Source organism: Ptychodera flava, chromosome 22, assembly GCF_041260155.1.
Source record: "Ptychodera flava strain L36383 chromosome 22, AS_Pfla_20210202, whole genome shotgun sequence".
Lineage (NCBI taxonomy): Eukaryota > Metazoa > Hemichordata > Enteropneusta > Ptychoderidae > Ptychodera > Ptychodera flava.
The window spans coordinates 8228970-8252080 of NC_091949.1; the positions used below are offsets into that span (position 1 = coordinate 8228970).

The 23111-nt window shown below is 36.7% G+C and overlaps 1 protein-coding gene across 1 annotated transcript in view; it reads right to left on the reverse strand.

Annotated features, from left to right (window-relative positions):
- Positions 1 to 140: 140 nt before the first annotated feature.
- The window catches only part of LOC139122599 (SCO-spondin-like), an 88845-nt gene continuing 65874 nt past the window's right edge, over positions 141 to 23111 (reverse strand). The window contains exons 58-84 of the mRNA XM_070688151.1: positions 22503 to 22604; positions 21451 to 21555; positions 20847 to 21041; positions 20121 to 20231; positions 19626 to 19724; positions 18958 to 19053; positions 18318 to 18530; positions 17452 to 17562; positions 17053 to 17154; positions 16420 to 16524; positions 15514 to 15852; positions 14143 to 14403; positions 12988 to 13098; positions 11790 to 11987; positions 10864 to 11085; positions 9922 to 10065; positions 9098 to 9277; positions 8420 to 8593; positions 7550 to 7735; positions 6533 to 6748; positions 5857 to 6051; positions 4815 to 5015; positions 3984 to 4142; positions 3312 to 3503; positions 2020 to 2223; positions 1359 to 1481; positions 141 to 388 (exon numbers count right to left, since the gene is read on the reverse strand). Coding sequence (XP_070544252.1) covers positions 384 to 388; positions 1359 to 1481; positions 2020 to 2223; positions 3312 to 3503; positions 3984 to 4142; positions 4815 to 5015; positions 5857 to 6051; positions 6533 to 6748; positions 7550 to 7735; positions 8420 to 8593; positions 9098 to 9277; positions 9922 to 10065; positions 10864 to 11085; positions 11790 to 11987; positions 12988 to 13098; positions 14143 to 14403; positions 15514 to 15852; positions 16420 to 16524; positions 17053 to 17154; positions 17452 to 17562; positions 18318 to 18530; positions 18958 to 19053; positions 19626 to 19724; positions 20121 to 20231; positions 20847 to 21041; positions 21451 to 21555; positions 22503 to 22604 — 4349 coding nt within the window. The 3' untranslated portion in view covers positions 141 to 383. The remainder of the gene's footprint in view (positions 389 to 1358; positions 1482 to 2019; positions 2224 to 3311; positions 3504 to 3983; positions 4143 to 4814; positions 5016 to 5856; positions 6052 to 6532; positions 6749 to 7549; positions 7736 to 8419; positions 8594 to 9097; positions 9278 to 9921; positions 10066 to 10863; positions 11086 to 11789; positions 11988 to 12987; positions 13099 to 14142; positions 14404 to 15513; positions 15853 to 16419; positions 16525 to 17052; positions 17155 to 17451; positions 17563 to 18317; positions 18531 to 18957; positions 19054 to 19625; positions 19725 to 20120; positions 20232 to 20846; positions 21042 to 21450; positions 21556 to 22502; positions 22605 to 23111) is intronic.

The following is a 23111-nucleotide window of genomic DNA, read 5'->3' on the forward strand; positions in this document are numbered from 1 at the left end:
AGGGCGCTATATTTACTGACACAGGGCAAGTCTTGTTTTCTTCTACATACTCAAAAATAAAAAGTTTTTCACGTCCCCTTAGAGGGCACACTTGTATACATCTGTGTTTGAAGGAAATAATGCCACGTAACACACTGCTGTTAAAATGCTTCACAAGTTTTATTAATTCAATCAATTTTTGCAAAAGAAGTTTCACATGTTAATTCAGCTGTGAACACCCCTCTCAGATAACCCAAATCAGAACTTACGGAAAAATGGATCAAATTTTCAATAAAATACTGTTTCTTGAAGATGATTGGGGAGTTTTAAAAGCTACACTGAAGTACTGTTTTAAGTAAAAGTCTTGAAAGATGAAAATGTACAGTCAAAATAAAGAGACCACTTTAATCTGCAAGAAAAAAAGAATGAAGAAGTGTTATTAGAAAGGTATGATTTTGTAATATTGATATGGTGGAAAGTCTGCAAAGTGGAATCAAAATAAACACATTTGAAAATGAAATTAATTATGAGTGGTGTGTCAAATGTAAGCTGTAATCATTAATATTGAACAAATTTTGAATGATCAAATATAATAACTGCCCACGAAGATCAAAAGAGATATCAAATCTGAAGGTTTTCAGTCTTGAATGTTGCCCTTGCATTGCACCTACGGAACAGATTTGACTAAGGGTCCATCAATCACAAAAGCTGATGCACCTACAAATTCTGTAGTTCAAGGGTGAGGGGCTGAGACCCAAATTACTTTTGTGTGCATAAAAAATTGCAAGATTCTGCCAAAATAAAATATTTAAAAAAATTCAGACTGTGAAAGCATAACAAAGATGATATTTTAATTGCAACACATAAAATTGCTACAATTTTATGACCCTGACACCAAAACTAGGAACCACATTTCTAGTTCATGAGCTTCAATGGTCGATGACCCCTTACGGCCATTGAGGTAGTATATGCCTTGAAACTAGAAGACTTTCCTTACTGAAACTTCAAACCATTCTCTTCCAAAGTCAACGATAAAAATCAGGGGTCATTGTGTAAATTTTGGTCCTAGAAAAACACTACCTAAACACCATTTGAAATTCAAAATGGCTGCTATCCCCATGCTACTGAATGGGGAAAAATTAAATTTTCAAATTTCTCAAAAACATTGGTAATTGCTTCATTTACTCCAAAGGCTTGGAAATCTATCCACACAAGTTGAAGACACATACCCTCGAACTATTGAACAAATTTGAAAATCTAAATATTTGTCCCCAATTTACATTCTACCTGAAGTGAACAAATTCATCACCAATGTCTGAGTGGCAAATCTATAGTCTGATCGGTGTATATTATCCTAAACTACCCGCTGTATAACTTACTCTTTGGCTGTTTACAACAGTATCCTTCCTCCTTGTGGGGGAGATAGTGACAAAAGTAATCTCCATGACACCTGTTTGTCAAGGTACACCTGCCGCTGTGTTTTTCACCAAAGCATGGTCGGTCTGCAAACACAATAAATAAGTCTAGGTGAGCCTTCTTAATGTATATGTAGAAATTTCCAATAGAAATTCTTGATTTATGAGCTTGAAACGCCAGTATCACAGAGTTAGAGACCACAATAATGTTTACACTGTGTAGACTTTGTCCAAAAATTTAGTGAGGAGAAGGAAAGGTGGGTACTTCAGTGATTTCTGGATGATTAAGAAACAATACATGGTCTGTCCCTTACCCACCAAAATTTTGGTAAAATTGTATTGTTTTATATGGCAAAATTGGCCATCAATGTTCAGAAATAGGGATGACAGCCTTCAAGCATTGTGAAAGTCATGACATGTTTAGATTTTGGTGTTCAGTTCAGTATCGCAATTCTTGGAGAGATATTCACTTTCATAAAATTGTACATGAAAAGCTTAGGTTATCTACCAGCAGAAAGTCCCTCTTTTTCTTGAATGCATGATAAATGGTATGCAAATAAGCAATCATGTACATAAATTATGCTGTGCACTGTGAACCAATGGTAGGGAAGCTCCTAGTACTTACTACAGTTGAGTTCCTGACCCATGACCTTACGAGATCCCAAGATTTCAGTGCCGTCCTTCTCACTACACCAGCATTCATTGGTCGATGGGTTACACTGCTCTGGCATGTACCAACCTTGTCTGTCACACTGCGGGTCAGAGGTCACACGTATATCGCGGTTCAGTTTGTCCTGGATGTCGTTTAATTCCTTTTGACAAGGTGGCTCTGAATAAAAACCAAACAAAAAGCTATATTTACAGTCATATTCTCCCAAACAGAAATATAATGCAACAGATAACACCTTTGCAAATTATTCTAGAGAGAAGTCATCGTTGCTGTCAGATCATGATGAACATGTATCATGTATACCGTCCATAACTTTTATCCAAGGAAAAATTCTTCAATATTTTTGCTCAAAATATTTTTAAAAATACCGCAATTATACGGTGTCGCTCAAATTTGATCAGAATTGGTATATACCAGTATGGGTTACCAATGATCAACAATAAATGTTGTTTCTATCTGTTCAGTGGAGGAAAATTCTACGTTGATGTTATGGCAATGATTTCTGCACAGTACAACCAGAAAAACAACAAGAAATATTTAAACCAGAAAAACAAGAATGACAAAAGTAATTAAGGTCTAACTTTAGGTACTGGAGGTCAACTTTAGCAACATGCATAGCAGAAACAAGCCCCTCTTAGTTTAGTATAAACGGTCTTCCCCCATCTACTGTCTATGGTTTCAGCTGGTCTGTTAATATGTAACAGTTCATAAACAATGACAGGAAATGAGTCAAGATCAGTGGAGTTTGCCTGTTTCTCACTGGCATGCTTTCTGCACATCTGCAGGATTTCACTTTTTCTTACCTCATTTGCACATTTTTGACACTGATGTGTTCATTTGAACAAATTCACATCTCAACCCCTGCATCTACCTGTACACCAAATACTGAGATGGTAGCTTTGGCGGTATGGGAGCCTTTGTGTGTGACGGACATACATCCGCACATACCACAAATATACCGGTACAGACATACAGACATGCAAATGAGATGCAAATGAAGTGATTCAGCTTATACGATAACCTCACATTGGTACACCAAATGTGAGCTAAAACGACATAAAATAATTATATGTAATTTGCAGATACTGGAATTAATGTAGGAAAATGGTTAATACTATAGAACTAATAAACCAAATTGAAATCTAGACGCCACTTTTTTTAACACACATTCAGTATGATTGGTTCATAGCCAGGTGCTGTTTTCATATTAACATTTCAGTTAAAATCTTCAAAAGAAAAAGCAATACCTTCTTCACATTCAACATCTTCTCCGACTGGTTTCTTTGTGTCTTCAATCATTTCACCAGTACGATCCACACACCAACATGCACCAGTGTTGTCACACTGTTTTGGTGAATAGTAACCATCTGGAGTACACCTGGGAATCATCTCTGTCCCCTCATTGGTTGTCTTCACAATCTCAGGGTTGCATGCTGTGGCTGTGATGCAAAGTTGAAAACAAACATTTGAGTACACAAAATAAAGAGTCCACTCACAGAAAATCAAATCATTATAGGGAAATAAATGTGTTAAAAATTTATCGAAGTCCATAGGTATGAACTGTCAACAGACTATTGTGTAAGTACAAATAAAGATACAAATTATCGTATTCGTGTTATCTTGATGATCGCTGGAACACAGTCGTTTGTGGTTTGACACACGGCACATGCCCAACTGATGTAGGAAAAATGGAATGCTTCAACTTTCCTCTGCAGTAATGAGTTTCTCATGAATACTCACAGCTCGAGAGCTGCAGCAATACTAGCAGAAAGAGAGGCAGAGGTATACAGCAGACACCTCCCAAGGTACCACCTATTTGAAAAGGATCTCTTACATATGTATTTCAGAATCTACAAAATGGTCTATTTAAAATATACTGTGTCACCAGTCTCTGTTCAAGTTTTCTCTGGTACACTTACTTGTTCTGCATGTAAGTTTGTTGTTAAATTCATCATAGAATTCAGCATTGCAGCCACCGCAGTAGTTGGGGCGGCATTTAGCGTCAGGGTGATCCACACACACAGCATCATCACATGGGTTTCTAAGGCACCTGACAACGGGCTTATCAACAGGGCAGTCTACGTGTAAGAAATGTGAATTATTTATATTTATGAATTGTTTATTATCTGTTATGTTGGCTTGGACAGATACTGAACTGACAAAGTCTGAAAACCAACATGAGACAGAAAATAATTCTGATTGAAAATGAGTGGTTCATAAAATCAACATGCAATGCCATTCTCTACATTTTTAAACATGAAGGTGAACACCATATTGGATTTTATCATGAAACAAACTGACATGAATATGTATATTATAATGTATTATCCTTTTAATGTATTATCCTTGAAAACAAAACATGCCGTCTAAATTGCAGAGTTGCCGACACTGTTAGGTGTCACTATCTTCTGGGAGGTCAGACATAATCAAAACAACAACACCAGATCTGCACAAACAATGCTTGCAAGTGATGCTTTCTGGACAGTTAGTGTGTTGTATGTAGATGTGTGGTGTTGTTTTAACTACAAGTTACCTCCCTCCAGACAATGTTTCAACTCTCACAGAGTTGATTTCTTTGTTATTTACTGATATTACTGCCGAGACGATAATTACACCTGACAGTGTTGGCAACTCCTCAATTTAGACACTATGTCTGGTTCCCGTATTGCCAACAGTTCAACGCAAAACACTGTAGTCTGTATGCATGTATATTTTCTCTAAAAAGTTTAGGTTCAAAACATTCAGCTTACCATCATTACAGATCATTTTTGACGGGCAACACTCTCCTTCCTGGGGGACCATGCGGCAACCTGCTGGGATATTTTCCGTTGGAGTCGGGCAGTCCTGAGATCGGCAGATTACCCTCTCATTGTAACATGTACATGTGGTGCAACTATTCAGTGTCCATCGGTCAAAGACTTGGTGGCGGTTTGCCTTGACGTCAATGCAGTCTGGAACGAACAAATATAATAATACAAACATTTGTTTGAAAGATCAAAACCATAATACTGATATTTGCCGTGTTGATGGCATGGATTTTACGGACAACAATCCATGAGAGTATAAAATTCTGTTAGCTGTAACATTTGTACTTTCCCGTATTTTTGTGTTCTGTCAAATACAGTCTCTCCCACTCCCAAAATCATGTTGAACTATGCTTAATGTTAAACTTGTAAACACAGCCTATGTTACTGCTGACAACTACATCAGAGACTAAAATACATTGTTCAACACTACCATTGACAGGGTCTGTACATCAAAGTCAACTTAAAATTCAAGGACTTTTTCAGCGATCTCAAGGATTTTTTAAGGTCCAAAATATAATTTTTAGGACTTTTGAGGACTTAATTTCGATTTCAAGGTCTTTTACAGGACTTTCCAAAAGGCTTTAGAATTCAGGCACTGTATTGAATTACAAAAAACCTCAAAAGAGGGATAAAACTGCAGCAAGTGAAAATGAATACAGTAAAACATTGGGTCACCAGCGGGAAATACAATACTTGTTAAAAAGTATAATACTTGTTGTATTTCCCGCTGGTCGGCCAATTTTTTCCCTGTATTGAATAAGCAAGGCCTCTACTTTGCCTTACAAAACATGGTCAATAGAATTCTGTAGAATATTGTCTTTCTATAGATTTCTATGGAAACTTTTACCTTTCAGAATCTATAGATTTCTATAGAAAATGGTGCCACACTCTATAAACTTCTACAGAACGTACATAGATATCTTTGGGCAATAGAACTCTATGGAATTATATAGTCTTTTATCAAAAGGGTTGTTTTTCAACTTACAGTCTGTGCAGATGTACTGTGGACAGCAGTGATCGTCTGTTTCTATTGGCATACAATTCTCTGGGATAGATGGGCAGGTCATGGTATTGCAGACGGAGAGGCCGTCAACACATTTGCAAGTTTCACAATTGTCGTTCTTCCACTCATCACCTTCGTAGTACATAACTCCTTTTGTGTCCATGCAAGTTTCAACCTCTGTGATTACAAAACAAATGTCAATTCTGGTAAGCCAGTTGGGCATTTGTATGATTTCATTTCGTTGTTATTGTACTTTTACCATTGACTCAAAGTCATGGGTTCTTGTATTGACAAAGAATATTACAAAAAAGCTTGCATTGGAAAGTTTCACAATTTCACCAATTGAACCCTGGCCCCCTGGTGACCGTGCTACACATACCATGCATGCAAGACAGATATATATATTGTGTTCCATTCCAAAATCTAGAAAACGCATGAGACATTCACTTGAGCTAAAGGGGCTGCATTGAAAAGAAACCATGGAAGAAATGCTTTTTGGATAGGTCGGGACCAAACAACAAAGATGTTTGTGCAAAAAGCTGTTTCTGTAAGCTTTCTTCACAGGTAGGCAATTTCTTTGATCTCTGCCAACAGGGTCACTATCCTCTAGTACAACGACTGGCTATAACACTGGCATAATCGGCACTGCTAAACTTACCACATTCTGGCATGCCAAAGCTGGTACGTGTTCCAGTTTTCTCGACGCCAAATCTATCCACACACCAGCAATAGCCTGTAGTGTGACACTGGGTTGCATTGAAGAAACCATTGAGATCACACACTGGGACAAAGGCACCAGGAGCTGGCACTGGCTTGCCCATCAGTAACATTGTTGGTACAGATCTCCAAGCAGCAATGCATGGCTTGTCTTCTCCTAAAGAAATAATCAAGCAAGGTTTTCTTATAAAGACTGTAGGATATATCCTAAGATATTCTAAAATACTAAAATATCCTAGGAAATACTTTCCTATTAATATACAGGGCACCTTAAAATAAGCAGAATATTACTATAAGAGAAACTGGACCCACTATAACACAGTTGAACATCGCTGCTCAATAACTGAATTCAACAGAAATACATGGTAGCTTTATCCCACACTTTGAAGCTATGTACGACACGGCTACAATATGGCAATAAAAAATTGTTCAGATAAAATACTCTTTTAGGAAAGAATCGATGATCTTTGCAAAATTTGACTTGAGTTTTCACATTCAGTACTTGTCATTGGACTTTCTTTGATTATTTACTACTGAATAGCAAAATTTCAAAATTTTCCCTCTGAGACATTCTGTTCTAAAATTTTGACCATCACTCTCAGGATTGAATTGTCAATCTGTAACATGCCTTTTTATTGGAGTACCATTTGTGACAAGCCTTTTCATTGGATAGACACTCCCTGGTGAATCTCTGTCCTGAAGCTGCCAATCATATCCTGCATGTCTATCTCACAGAGATTGACAAAAGTTGTTTTTTTTGGTATTAAATATACACAAAACTTAAAATATCATGACAAGCCAGCATTTATCAAACCATTTGTTCACACCGGTAATTTCATTTTTTATCCACCTTTTGTAAAAATATGAAAGTTTCAATCTTGGTGAGAAATAACCCAAAATATCTATCACATCATAGGCACCGTCTCTCATAACCTCTGGCTTGTAAAATTGTACCTACCCTTTGCACAGATGATTGTGGGGCAACACTGTCCGTCTTTAGGAATGACAGTACAGCCTGGTTTTGGAGCTTCACAAGTCATAGATGTGCACATGCTCTGGCCGTTCTGACATACGCAGGTTGTACACATGTCTTCGTTCCATGTCTGTCCATCTTCAAAGTGTTGGTGAGTTTTACTCACGCACCCTACAGATACACAATACAAATAAGTAATGTCTGAAAACGTATGCTAAAACAACAGTTACAGAAAATGCACATCCTCTGGGGCTCTCTGGAAGTAAAGTTTTCACTTAAATTTTTACCAAAATATTTGTTCAAACTTTCATACGGCAAACTTCCAACCATTCTCTTTCAAAATGAGAATAAAGATTAGGGGTCACTGAGCAAATTTTGGTGCTAGGGTAATAAATTACCTAATATTTACAGATCTTTGAAATTCAAAATGGCCACCATCCCTGTGTTATCTCTATGGGAGAATTAAAATTCTGCATTTTCACTAAACTAAGCCAGTGAAAACTTTTTACTCATAAGCTTCAAAATGACCTCACCCCCCCCACAAGTGGTAGGCCAAAAGAATATTGTTTAAGTTTGAGAGTCCTAATATCTGTCTCCGAGGCGCAATCTACCTTAACCCTTTGAGCACCAAAGTCAATTTTAGTCGCCTTTATATAATATTCCCCCGTCAACTTTTTTCAGATTTTTGAAAAAGTTTTGATAAAAAAATGTGGCCAATGACATGTGATGTCCACTTGGTCCAAAATTATTTAAAAATTGCAGAAAAATTCATAAAAATTTGTTAAATGATGCACTAAATGTTTGGTGGGAAAAAATTACAGTACTCAAAGGGTGAAGTTTACAAGGTTATCTTACCTGTACACTGCATATCTGGACAGCATTGGCCTTCTTTGTTGATAGCCACACAGCCTGGCTTCACCTTTGGACAGCTCTGGCCCATGCAGTGGGTTATACCATCTTTACATGTGCAGTTGGTACAGATGTCCCTGATCCAGACCTGGCCCTCCCTGTCACAAGTTGGTTCAGTCGCTACAAAGAGAGAGAAAACAAGAAAGGTAAAAATGAGTTAATTCCACTTATAGTGAGCGCAGTAAAGTGACCTGTCACCATGCTTGTCCTAGAACCTAACAGCATTATTGTTCATCATATATACATCAAAATTTCAGGATCCATACACTCAGAGTCACCTAACTTAAAATACAAGGACTTTTCATCAACTTCAAATTTTGTGAGATTCAAAATGCAAATTTCCAGTGTAATTCTTACAATACAGTGTATATCATTTTTATATATCATTAGCTACATGATTTGCATGATTTGTAAAATATCAGGAGCAATCATTTTTTTTGAGTTTGAAAAATCATGGGACTGTGACTTTTCAATTTTCCAGGGCTTTCCAGGGGGCTTTAAAATTCAGGGATAAATTCAATGACTTGCTAGGTGCATATGAACCCTGAAAATGCCTCTCCCATTTCAAATTGCTCTGTTACATACTGCTCTCTTGGAATACTGACAATATGAGAGAACACTTACAGCACTGGAAGGTTGGACAACACTGTCCTGTCTTGAACACTGGAAGACAGTTCTCCGGAACTGGCTGACATTCCATGCTGGTGCATTTGATCTTTCCGTGCATACAGCTACACCTGGTGCATGAGTCTCTGTGCCAAAGGTCGCCTTCAGGATGACTCAACCCATGCTCATCAACACATTCTATTAAAGATAAGAAAACATGATGGATGAAAGAAGGAAATTTGTAGAATATTTTGTGAGTGGGCCATCCTTAGCTCAGTCTGGAAACTTCATCTCTGATGGCAAAAACCCATCACCAATAAAGTGGAAGGCCCAGTATGTATATGGGAGGTATTTTTATTTGACAAAACAACATGCTTGTGTGAGCAACAATTAATATACCCTAAAGAAATGTCCACAGCAAGATACCTCTCCCTTCATGGTATAATGTGCCTCAGGGAGATATATTCACATTCTCAACTTTTTAAAATACTGTGTTGATCCACGGCTTGTGTTGGACTCATTTTGAAGATTATAGACAAAAAACAAATTTCACCCTCTTGTTTTTGTAAAAATCAAAAGTTTAACTGTTAACACAGGGTATTGAAACCATTTTGACTTCAAATAAATAATTTTGACGTGATTTGTTTCTATAATATCTACATTTGCACACTGACCTCTGATTGTGAAAGAAAAATATCTAAATTTCTTTTTGGCAATTTTGATCAGAAGTCTAGAAGCTTCAGTTTGGAGGTGACTGCTAGTCTTGCACGTATACCTAATGATGTAATGATTGACTGTCTGATAAGCTCTAAGAAACATAACCACACAGTGTGAGATCTCACCAGTAGATGTTCCCTTGACACAGGCCTTTCCACAGCCATTGGAACAGCAGAGAGAGTTGGTTGGGCAGTCCACATCATCACTGCAGAAGTCTACACACATACCGACTGTGCCATAGCTAACAGGGGGGCATGCTAGTTTGGGAGCTGAAAACACAAAAATATACAGAGGTGTTACAAGGCTACACAAAACATAAGTGATGATTAGAATCATGAAAATAAGCTGGCTGGATGATTTGGTTCAAATTTGTTAGTTGTGCAAAACAACAAAGAGCGATGTTTAGGCTTATTTATAGCAAATTTAACGTCTTCAACCCTATTCAATTAGAACAGGTCCACAATAACCACAAATACTAAAACATTTGTGTTTGGTCAAACCATCGTGGTGAAAGAGTTAAGGAAGCATGTTTGCACACAAACCCCAATTACTGTGAAGAACTTCATCTTCTCCAGAGAATTTGAGGTACAATGTGCCTCAGGGTTAGAAATTCACTTTTTTAATATTCTTTTCTGATCTACCACTTGTGGTGGCTCATTTTAAAGAAAAATTCACTGTAGTTTTTCGGAAAAAGACAATTTAATTTGTTTCTCTAGCACCAAACTATGTACAGTGACCCCTGCTTTTTATTCTTGATTTGGTAAGAATATTGTTGAAAGTTTGCTTGAGGAAAGTTTCAGCAAATGTTTAGGTCTTTTACTACGGAGATGCATACTACCTCAAAAGGGCTTTGCCAAAGTTTGGCTAAAGTGCAGCATCTAGAAAGCTGTTATCTAATTGGTTGGCTGAATCTTACCATTATCATGCACAATAGACTCCCTAAGTTACTGTGAATAGTGATAATCGACCAACCAGATATAACCTTTGGAGCCAGCTGTACATCAGCAGCCAAAGTTTCATTGTCAGCGTGTAAAGTGTATGAAATATACAGATATTGTGAAACGTACGTTCTTTGCATTCACAGAGCTCACAGCCAGTCTCCGGGTCTTCCGTGTAACCGTACTGACAGTTCAACAGACAACCAATGGCAGGACAGACGTTTGGCAAAACTTCAGTCGTTGATGTGGTTCGAGTCAATTTGCTCATCAAAGCCATTGAAAAGAAAGGCATCTGATTTTGTGGTGACATTTTCTCCAAGACTTGCCACAAGACATTCATTGCTGTAACAGCTGTAATGGCAACATTGTAACCAAAGATTAGATAAGATTATCTCTAAATGTTGAATACTTTTCAGTAAGAGGTCAGCATGTACTAAATTAAGTTTTTCCCATTAACAGAACAACTCTGTGTTGACAGGTGTAACAAACAGTATTAATGTATTGACTGATTCATTGATTAAATCATTGACTAATTGATTCGTTAATTGGATTGACTGACTGATTTGATCACTCTATCAATTGGTTGATGATCAAATCAATTGATCAATCCAAATAAATTAATCGATTACTTAATCAATCAATCAATGAATCAATTGATTGGTCGAATGATTTCATCTGTTATATCAAGTTAACCTGAGGAGTAATATGTCAAATCATGATGAAAAAATAAATTGTTCAATGGATCAATCAATTAATGGATCAATCAATCAATCTATCAATCAATCAAATCAATTACTTAATCCAAATAATGAATCAATTACATAATCAATAAATCAATCATGAGCCAACACTTACTGGTTAGTTTGAAATAACAGGGGAATAAACTTATTCATTCAATTTATTTTATCAATTAATTAATAAAATTTCATTTCGGGTAATTTAATATGCAAATTACCAACAGGAAAATATTTAGCATGATAGACATCAACACATCAAAAAGAGGAAAAACCAAACAAAAGAAAATGCATGTTCCAAAACATATCATGGGGACTTACAAGGTTGCTTGCACTTGCAAATTTCACACTGCGTGTTGTCAGTAGCCAATCCTAGAGGACATGTCAGGTCACAATTGTCTGTGTTGATGACATCACAGCTTCTCTTGGTGTTCTTGCACTGGCATGTCTCACATCCGTACATGTCAGTGGCGTATCCATCCGGGCATCTTGTTCCACATGTTTCTTTGGAGCAGCTTACTGTTGGTGTCGTCATATGGTAAAAAACGTCAGAAAATCAATTTTTGATTTGACAAGGGTGACGAGTGTACCAGACTACGGAGTAAATGCCCTCTACAATTGCTGCCTGAGGTTAGATGAAAATCTATAGTCACAAATTATTTCTTTTACACCGTAGTAATCAGGTTGAAGAAGTCCTAGGGTAGAATGTGCCTGGGACAGATATTCCGACTTTAAAATTTCTACAATACTTTTCTGATTTACTGCTTGTTGTGGCTCAGTTTGAAGTTCTTGGAGAAAGTAAAGTGTTAACAGTCTCAGTTTGTGAAAATGGAAACTTCAATTTTTTCCCAGCTCCTTAGAGTTAAGACAATGATTTTGAATTTCATACATCTGTAAATTTAAGGTCATTAGTTTCTCAGTATCAAAATTTGCATAGTGACCCTCATTTCCATTGTTGAATTTGAAAGGGAAGTGTTGAAAGTTTCCTTGTGGAAAGTTTGTGCAAGAGTTTAAATCTTTCACTTTTGATGCACACACTACCTTATATAGCTCTGGGATGTTACCCCTTGGACATCTAAGAGTTATGGACTCACTACTAATCACATCCCTAACTGGTGAAACTGATAAAATGTCCTAAAGGCAAGGTAGAATGCACCTCAGGACAATACTTTTCCTGATCTACCACTAGTAGGGGTTCATTTTGAAGCTCTTTTTATTAGTAAAAAAAGGTTCAGTCTTAACATTTTGAAAAAATAGAAAATTTTATGTTTCTCAAGAGCTTTACACTGGGATGGTGGTCATTTTGCATTTCAAATATTTTAAAAGCTTGGAATTTCTTTCTCTAGTACCAAAGTTTGCACAGTGACCCCCGATTTTTATTCATAATAGAATGGCAGAAAGTTTAAGCAAAAGTTTATAAGTCTTTCACTTTTGAGGCGCACATTACCTTAAAGATTTTTAAATTTTTTGTTTGAAAGCTACTCCATCAGCAAGTGAGCACATTGCATAAGTTACTTACATGGCATTTTGCACTGACAGATCTCACAGCCTGTTTCATCTGTGGCCAGACCATATGGACAGGATCTCATCAATCGACAGTTATTCTCATGTACAACAGAACACTCTGATCCTGTAAAAACAATAAAATAATTTTCATTACTAACTGGGGTGATTCCTAATGCTACACTTCAATTATTAGGATGCACAAATAAATGTTTGTCTGAAATTTTTTACAAGACTTTGAAAAATTCCACTCTCAAGAAAGTCAAAATCAGTACTTTTTAAGCACACGTTGCTACATAAGACGACATTCTTGAATTTGGAAGGGGGGGGGGGGGGAGGGGGTTAAATGGAATGAATGGCCAAAGAATGGAAGCAGGCTGATTAAACCAAGGAGGAGGTCGGGATGGTGGAGGGATAGCGAGACAGAGAGTTCAAGAGCATAGCTTACAATGAATGAACTTGGACAAGGAGCTTGAAACAAATTAGGCTTGGTGATACTAACAGTGTACAATAGATACTGAATGAACAATGCCGACGTGGCGTGAGGTGTATGTAAGCAATGCGCTAATGGGGTTGGCTTTGTGCACATAAAAAAATGAATCTGTCTCAACTCAAATCCTTAACTTTGATACCACCAATGTTGTGATTGAAACTGTAAAAATCATGTATGATCAAAGGATCTGACCACAGGTTTAAATAACTATGAAGCGACAACATTTCTCAGAATTTATGTTTGTATTGGCCAATGTCATGCATGCAATAATGCAATAATATACTTAGTAATAAACCAATGACCTTGACCAGCGGTAGGATAAAAAGACATTTAAATCATCAGTTGATTAAAGTACACTTCCATGGTTGCACCAAATTTTGAAATAAGAATATCAGTGAAGAATCATATTCAACAGAAAATTGTCATGTTCATTAAAATTTCTTTTTTCATACAATGGACACTGTATTACGCAAAATCTTGTGTGTAGATACGTAATTTAAAATTCAACAGAAGCCAAACATTTGCGGCAACTATAAAAGTAAAATATACACTGTTTGATTGAAATCATATCTAATATTAGAGAAAAAGGTCTTTTTTTTCAAGAATTAATGATAATCCTGCATAGAGACCCAATGAATCCCATCATTTATAATTTAAAACAAATCAACAGATACGAACCTGGTCGTTTGCACTTGCAAGTTTCACATCCATTCACGTCAGTTGCATAGCCATCATTGCACATCTTGGTGCAGGTTTCCGTGGTAACGGGCAAGCACGTTGTCATCTTCTTGTTGTTTGCCATCATTATTCTGTACTGGTTGTGGAAGGACGGCATCTTGCACTGGCATACCTCACAGCCGTCGTTGTCAGTGGCCAGGTCGAATGGGCAGCTGAAGGTCAAAGGGCAATGTAGATCTGCCAGACTTGTGCATTCTGTCTCTGCGGATCAAACACAAATATTGAAATCATTACCTGATCTCTGAGGGATATTTATCAACCATATCAAACTTTATTCAAATTATCATGGCTTAGCAATCACTTATCAAAACAGATTTTGAACACAATGGGTTGATTCTTCATGACACAAAAGAATTATCAAAAATATATCTTAGACAACAGAAATAAATGTAGACGGAAGACAAAGTCTGTCTGACTTTTACATAAGCTGTAGCTATGTTGAACGCATGAATCATGTAGTTAAAAAGCCATGGCAAAACAAAAATTGTTTCTGGTCCTTGACAGTCAGCAAAAGTGATGCGGCGACACAGATTTCTTTTTTTCCTTTCTTTTTTTATTCCTAACAATGCTCGGTTTGGCACTATTGATGCAACAGTTATTGTCTTTTATCACTGGCTGCATAATACTTCTGTTTTTTTTTTTAGCATTTTTGGATATGCAAACAGGGATATCAAGGGTAGCTGTACTGATGAGTATGTAACCCCCAAAAACAGCCATGACGGGCAGGTTCTCAAATGACGTGTGCGGTGACCAGAAAGGATTCTTTTTTGGCCTATCTAGTGAGTAATATAAATAATATAGAAGTGAAGGCTATTGCAATAATTATCAAGCAAATGCCTGCAATGTTTACTATGGTTTATCATGCAACTGTTCAAATTAGACTTCTATATACTATCACTATGACTTCAAAACTGTTGGCTCGGTGAAGTGTCATATTTTCTATATTACCTTTAATACTTTTCCTGCTCATTTTTGCATCATATTTTGTTAAATTATCATCAATCTTGGTATTTTCACACACAACTAAAATTATACAATCACACATAATGATACCATTACAGGGAGAAAATAGCCGACAGCCGGCAAAAACAACTGGCTGTCAGCTAAAATTCGCCGGATGTGAAAATTTAGTTTTAGTAAAAAATCAGGACATTTTGCGCAAACTTAACGTGCACATACACTACTTGCAACGGCCTGTACTTTTCTTTTTGCCACTGGTAACCAAACTGTTGCTTTGGGACCAGAACATCAAGTTCTTTCATAAAATTATGAAAATAAGAATTCCAAAATGGAAAAAACACCAAAACTTACTTGGTTTCTTGCACTTGCAGATGTCACAGCCTTGTATGTCAGTGGCGTACCCATTGGGGCAGTTTCTGTCACAAGTCATGAATGTCATCACTGGACAGCGTTTTGGCTTCTTGCACGTACAGGTCTTACATCCATCCTCTGTGGTCTCAAATCCCAGAGGGCAGTGCTCTCCACACATCGGAACCATGGCACACTCCAGTTCGGGCTTTGTACACTTGCAAACGTGGCAGCCATCGGAGTTTGTCGCATAGCCATATTGGCAATTCAAACTGCAGTCAACTCTTTCACAGGTCGGCATGTCAGGCATGAACATCTTCAAGGAGATGCCCATCTTACTTGCTGTGAATGTTAAAGGACACATATTGTCAGTTTCACAGGTCCCAATTTTGCTGTATACAATTATTTCTTACCCACAAGTCATCATTAGTACCAACTCAGTAAGTTAGGAAAATCAAAGTTTCTCTGTTTACTTTTGACGACAGTACAGACAGCACAGCTGTTGCATCTGAGATGAAGTTGGAGTTTTACAACAATGACAGTACATGTCATTCTCTCACTGACTTATTCACTTATTTTCACCAAAAAATGATGCGATTTTTGGCAGTTAGTTAGATCAAGCTGTGAAATAGCTCATTTGTGTAGTGAACATTTAAACAAACATCTTTTAAAACACTACACGATATAAACTATTAAATTATTGCTAATTAAAAACCAGCGCACAAAGGTTGTATGAGATTATGGCACTGAAAACCTGGGCCCATTACAGACAGTTTTCATTGGAGCTTTGAACTTTATATCAGCTATTTCTTCAGACATTTCCAATTATTGCCTGGTCTGACAGTCCACCTGTAATCAGTTAAAACAATAAAACTACAAAACGGGGTCAAAATCTATGCTTTCACATACTTGGTTGACGACACTTGCAGACTTGACAACCCTCAGAATCCGTAGCGTATCCCTCCATGCAGTTTTTAGGACAGTTGGCTTGATTCACTGGTCTACATTCTGGACCTGCACAAACCACAAATATGACATTTGAAACATTAAACTATGTAATTAAAAAAAGATTCACAAAATCCAAAGACATTTTTTTGAAGATTTTGTCTAATAAATCAAGAACAGATCATGGAAACAGAGCTAAAATTAGAAATATTTTATGGAAAAAGCAAGATGAAAATAATTTGCCCGGTGACTATCAATTCTTTTCAGTACCATTGTTCCATGTATCGACTGACATTTCTCTAGGTCATTCGTAATCTGAACACACATGAAGTCATCTCGTGAACACAGCGCATGTACTATCTTTGAAATGCATTTTCCTTCACAGACTAGTTTGGACAGAAATTCATTTCGAAACAATCACAACCATTTACAGATATGCATGCCATGTTAAAGTGCTAAATACCAGGAACATACTTCCATATGCTGTAAGGAGTACATACATGTAAATAATACAGTGAGAATATTGTCATGTTACAGCTACTGGGACTTCAAACTAGTCCTCACTCGACTGTAAAATATAAAGATGCACTGACATACCGGTGTTCATGCACTGACAGATGGAACATCCCTTCATGTCTGTGGCATAGCCGTGTGGACACACTTTAGGACAGGTGTAAGCATTGACCGGTGACCAGGTCACTGGAAAAGAGACCGTAAAAACAGATATTTGGTCACTATCTTTAAGGTAGAATGCACCTTGGGGATAGATTCACAATTCCATTCTGATCTACCACTTGTGGGGGCTTATTGTTGCCATGTAAAACACAGTTATGCATATTGAGGGAGCATAATGTAGTCATAATTAATTTCACAACAGTTAAACATCTATAACATCAGTACTTCCTAGAATACACACACATATATTATCATCTTTGAAAAACTTTTAGAACTACAAAACATTTACAAAATTGGGTATTAATAGATGATGGGACTTACTTGGTTTTTTGCACTGACAGACGTCACATCCCTGTTTGTTGGTAGCTAATCCATATGGACATGTAGCTTTCAGTGGACACTCAACAACATTCACTTCTTGGCATTCTGATTCTGTTGTTGTACAAAAGAAATATGTCATTAATATTTGATGTCAACAACAAGATGAATTTATTGATCAACAACAATATTGGAATCACTGCAGTTTCATTTCCTTGCACATTATACACTGAACTGTTTGCATACTTCTGCACAGAAAAATTTGAAATTAAAAAAATTTGCAATTCTTTTATTTTCAGAAACAAAAATTCTTCCAATTCTGAGATACACAGTACTAGTATTCAGCTTGTCAACTCAGCCTGTACATGTGTAGACTGTGTTGTTATTGTTGACAAGTGAATTCTGGTCCAGAGTAGAATTCAAATGTAAACAATAACAGTGTACTTTTAAAACTGCAGTGTTGACAAGCTAAATAGCAGATATTTCACAATTTTATTGGGAGTACAACAGAAGTTGCAATGGACATAAAAAAATAAAAGTAGTCAAAAAATCATCAAAAGTTACCGGTCATCCAGCTTCACGTTTAACGTCAACTGTTTCACCCTTGCACATTGCTACGACTAAATCATTTTTAAGATAGTGGCTGGACCTGTACACTGAGACTGCCTGGCTGATACCATTGAATAACAATTAGAATGCTGAACTCCAACATCCCCATGTATCCACCCTAACATCAATACTTTTTAACCTGTCCACCCTGATTCCCTGTGAGCAGGTCTATATTCACCATTGATTTCAATGGGTTTGGGCTAAACCAAAGTCACATGAAAGGGTTAGAAATAAGTTTGAAGTAATAATTTTCAATTTACCTGGTTTTCTACACATGCAGATTTCACAGCCATTGCTACTAGTGGCATATCCATATTCACATGTCTTCTCACATGTGATTGGGTTGATCGGCGCACAGAGTCTCCTGAACACAGATTGGTGTGGTGAAATCAGTGGCGCCCATGTTGGTAACAGCTTGGGTGAAGAGTATGTGTTACGCAGTTCAAGAGAATCCATGAAAGATACTTGATTGTCTGTAATCGGAGATACAAGAGAGAAAATTTATGGCTACCTAGCCATCTAAGAAGGTTGTCTGTTATTGGTTGTTTCTTCATTTTTTAAAATGTTGGACAAATCCAAAACTTTGTATCATAAGAGTAAATTGTATATTAAATGTTATTGTGTACACAGTCCATACACTCAAGGTCACTGTCAATGCAAGTACTTTGAAGCACTTCTTCAGCAAATTTTAAGGACTTTTCGGGGTCAAATACTTCCAATGTCACATAATAGTCACTTTGTTTGTTCCTTTCATGACCTAATACTACAATTTTTTGACATCATGCCATAATACTAGAACCTGTTTTCCTGAAATATTAGTGATTGTGATACCAGGAGTTAACAACAAATATGAGCTTGGATAAATATACTGTGTGTGGCTGTATATATTGTAACACTTACTGGGTTGTTTGCATTTGCAGATATCACATCCGTTGACGTCAGTAGCATAGCCGAGCAGACAGTTCTTCTCACAAGTAAAGCTACGACACTCACTCACTGTGAAAGGAGATCAGATATATACATAAATGTGATAAAATCAAGTGTTCCAAGATGTGCCATCTGTGAAATTGAAATTACTGAATTCAACATCAGAAATGCATCAAAATTGTGATGCTTTTGTATTCTACCTCATACAAATGAGGCTATAATGCTAGAAAAAAAAACACCCCCACTTTTACTATTATCATTGAATATGTTGCACAAAATTGGCATATGGCATTTTCTTTCTATAACTTGCTATTATCTGTAGTTTGTAGTACTTTCAAGAACTTTTGCATATGTTGTTTATGTCAGTATTCATCTACCAGTAATTGGTTGAATGTTTGATAATTATTTCAGGTACCTCACGATTTACAAAATCCGCTGGAGACTTTGTTGGCTGGACATGATTTTTTCAGATAAACTTCAAATCGTTTAGTTTTCTCCAACAAGAATTAACCATATGACAAAAAATTCTAACTCAATCCCTAGTTAACCATTTACCACCATGGTTTGGCCCCAACTCATTCTTATCAATGGTGACAGGGAATTCTCGTCCCCAATAAAACATAATTAACCTTTGACCTTACCTGGTTTCTTACATTTGGAGATTTCACAGCCATGTTCATTGGTGGCGTATCCAGTTACACAGCTATGCCAGGTGTCTTTCTCAGTGTTCTCACAGATAGCTGACAAATATGATGCAAAAATATCATTATCATAAAACAAACTTTGCGAAATACTTGATCATGTTTGAAGCAATACCAGACATTCAAATATTTATCAGATGATTGTCTGTGATCAGTATTGGATAGCAATACACTATATTTGACAGACTTGATCAAATAATTTGCCTGATATTAGACTTGTCTGAAAGGGAAAATATCACACTTCTTCAATCAAGCACTGCTTCCTTTCTTTACCAAAATGGATGTTGGAAATTTGAAAGAAAATAAGAAACTTTGGAAGTTCCATAGCTGTTTCTCTGTTTAATAATTCTTTGTATAAAAGTGAGAAAATCTTGGGTTATCAGTCAGACATAAATGCATCAGCAATTCAAATTTGATTTAGTCCAGGGTACTCACATGGTTGTTTGCACTGACAGATTTCACATCCATCAGTGTTGGTCATCATTCCGTACTCGCAGCGACGTTTCAGTGGGCAAACTCTGTCAGTCAGTCTTCGACACTCAGTGGCTAGAATAGAATAGATAGGAAATGACAAAGTGGTCGTAGCATAAGTGCTATTTTCCAACTCAAAAGTTTAGAATTTGGTTCACAACACAATTATGTTCCAATGGTTAATACATGTGAATATTTTCAGGGATTTTTCTATAATTCTACCACTTGAGAGGTAATATGCGGCTCAGGGACAAACGGATTCTCAAATTTCAATTAAATTTTTTTTTCTGATCTAACACTTGTTGAGGCTCATTTTAAAGCTGTTGGAGTAAGATAAATTTCACTTAGTTTTTCAAAAATTTTGCTCGGTGACCCTATTATTATTCTTCATTTGGCAAGAAGATGGTTGAAAGTTTCATTGAGGAAAGTTTGAGCAAAAGTTTATGTCTTTCACTTTTGAGGCGAATACTACCTTAAGGCTGCAGAACGCATAATATTTCCTAAATATGGTGTGCATACGTACCAGGATACACACAAAGAACACAGATTGCAAAATTAAATCAAATTTAAAGGTTGTTAGAATTGCAATTCAAAATCCTCAGTGACCTTTGACCTTTGGTGTAGATATCTTTTTGTAGAAACATTGTGCATCATAACTGCTTTTGCTGTGATGTGGTAGACATAGCTTACAGGGTTTCTTGCATTCACAGATGTCACAGCCCATGTTGTTGGTCATGTAACCATAGTTACAGGTCTTGGGGCAGGTCATAGAGTTCAGTGGAGTGCATGTAATTGTGGGCATCCAGAATGTCGGCATCACTGCAGATCTCCTGGAAGTCTCTGAGTAATACATGGAGTTGGCAAAATTCCCGTTTGTCATTATTGCTGGAAAAAATACAAAATGATTAAAAGTGTGTTAAAAGTTTCATAGATAACACCTAGGAGTAATGTAGTTCCTTCCCCATGTTTTAGCCATTCAACTACCAAGATCAAATATATAATCATTATTGGCCATTATCTTTTCAAAATTCACAATCATCACTGCAAGTTTAATTGTGATCCTAATATCTGTATTATTATCATCATGATCATCACTATCGTTATCTTCATCCAATTATTGTATGAACATCACCAATATCTTTTATATGATCAACCTGATCAATATCATCATAATTGCCATCATCATCATCATCTTCATCATCATCATCATCATCATCATCATCATCATCATCATCATCATCATCATCATCATCATCACAACAAACAAAATCCCTCCTCCTAGAGATTGACTTACTTGGTTGTTTACACTGGCACACTTCACATCCTCTGAGGTTGGTGGCCAGACCATATGGACATGTCTTCTTGCAAGTCATTGGGTTGATTGGCGTGCATTCCAGGGCTGTAAGATTCCAAGAAAATTACTTTTATGGAACGCTCGTGAATACTCATCCTTTCCAGGACTTCACAATATCACAATGAGGATAAATCAAATCGTTTACTGAAAAGGAATAACCCTTTTCATCCATTTTCCAAATATGGAAGCCTATCATCACCAAAGAAAGCAAATGTATTGGGTCACATCATATTTAATGAACTGGTTGAAACAACAACAGTTGACAGGAAGGAATAAACTAGGACATTTTTGTACTCATGTTGAGTTGAATTCAAATCTTCAGTAGATACTAAATTCAACAAAATAGAGCTAGAGGAAATGAAAACATCTGAAAGTGTCACTGACCCACGCTCTAGAACAAATATCTCTTCTCTGAAGAAAACAAAATTTATCTTATGTGATGAACACAGAAATTTTTTACCCTGGAAGGGAAATATGACACAATGAAATTTCAAACTGGAAAATTCATGGTGGATGTCAAACTCAAGGCCTCCTTTACCTAACCAACTTGCTAGTCATATCAATTTAGATAGAATGTGTCTCAGGAAAACATAGTTGGATTCTTTAAAATAATTTTCTGATCTACCACTTGTGGGGGTAATTTTGAAGCTTACGGAGTATCTCGAATTTTTCACTGGTGTATTTTTGTGACAATCAGAAATTATTTTTTTCTCCATAGAGTTAACACTGGGATGGCGGCAATTTCGAATTTCAAGAATTGGTAAACGTTGAGTAATATATTTCTCTGGTGCCAAAGATTGCATGGTGTGCCTGATTTTAGTCTTTACTTCACAGCAAATGATTTAAGGTTTCCTTAGGGAATGTTTGTGCGAAAGTTTAAGTCTTCAAAAGGTGTATGTGTGAACATGATGGATCAGCCTGGTGATCATAGCCTTACTCTGAAGGCAGTGTTCATCTTATCTACGCAGTAGTCGACATTGTGCAGTACTTACGTGACTTTTTGCATACACATACTTCACAGCCCTTCTCATCAGTGGCAAATCCATATTCACATTCCTTATCACATGAGGCTTTGGTCAGACGCCTACACATGGCTGTGTATAAATTTAAAAAAATGGCAGGTAAACATAAACAAAGGATCAAAAGCAAATTAATTTTTCAGTAAATTAAAAATGTTTCATGTGCTCATGAATTGAATGGTAGACAGGGCCGATTATCCATGAACAAACTGATCATCAATCGGTGATGAAAGTCCAACAAGACTGTGACAAATATTGTTTTGTAGTCTGTCAAATGTTGATGTTCACAGAAACAACACTGTGGTGTATCAAACGTGTGCTTTTTAGCATGATGATTCCAATTGTAGGTTTTGTTTCTCAACACAGTGACATGCGCATAACATTTTCTGCACAAACCAAATTCGGACAATTTTTGTCTGTATCAAGCTTTCCTCATTATCTTGGTGCTAGAATGCGGCCATATGCTTTGATATGTGATTTTGACAGTTTCAATGAGTACCATCGCAGGTAACAAAGTACAAATTTCACAATGTCTATAACAGAAATTTTTGAAAGTCTTCTTAAAATATTTGAACAAATATT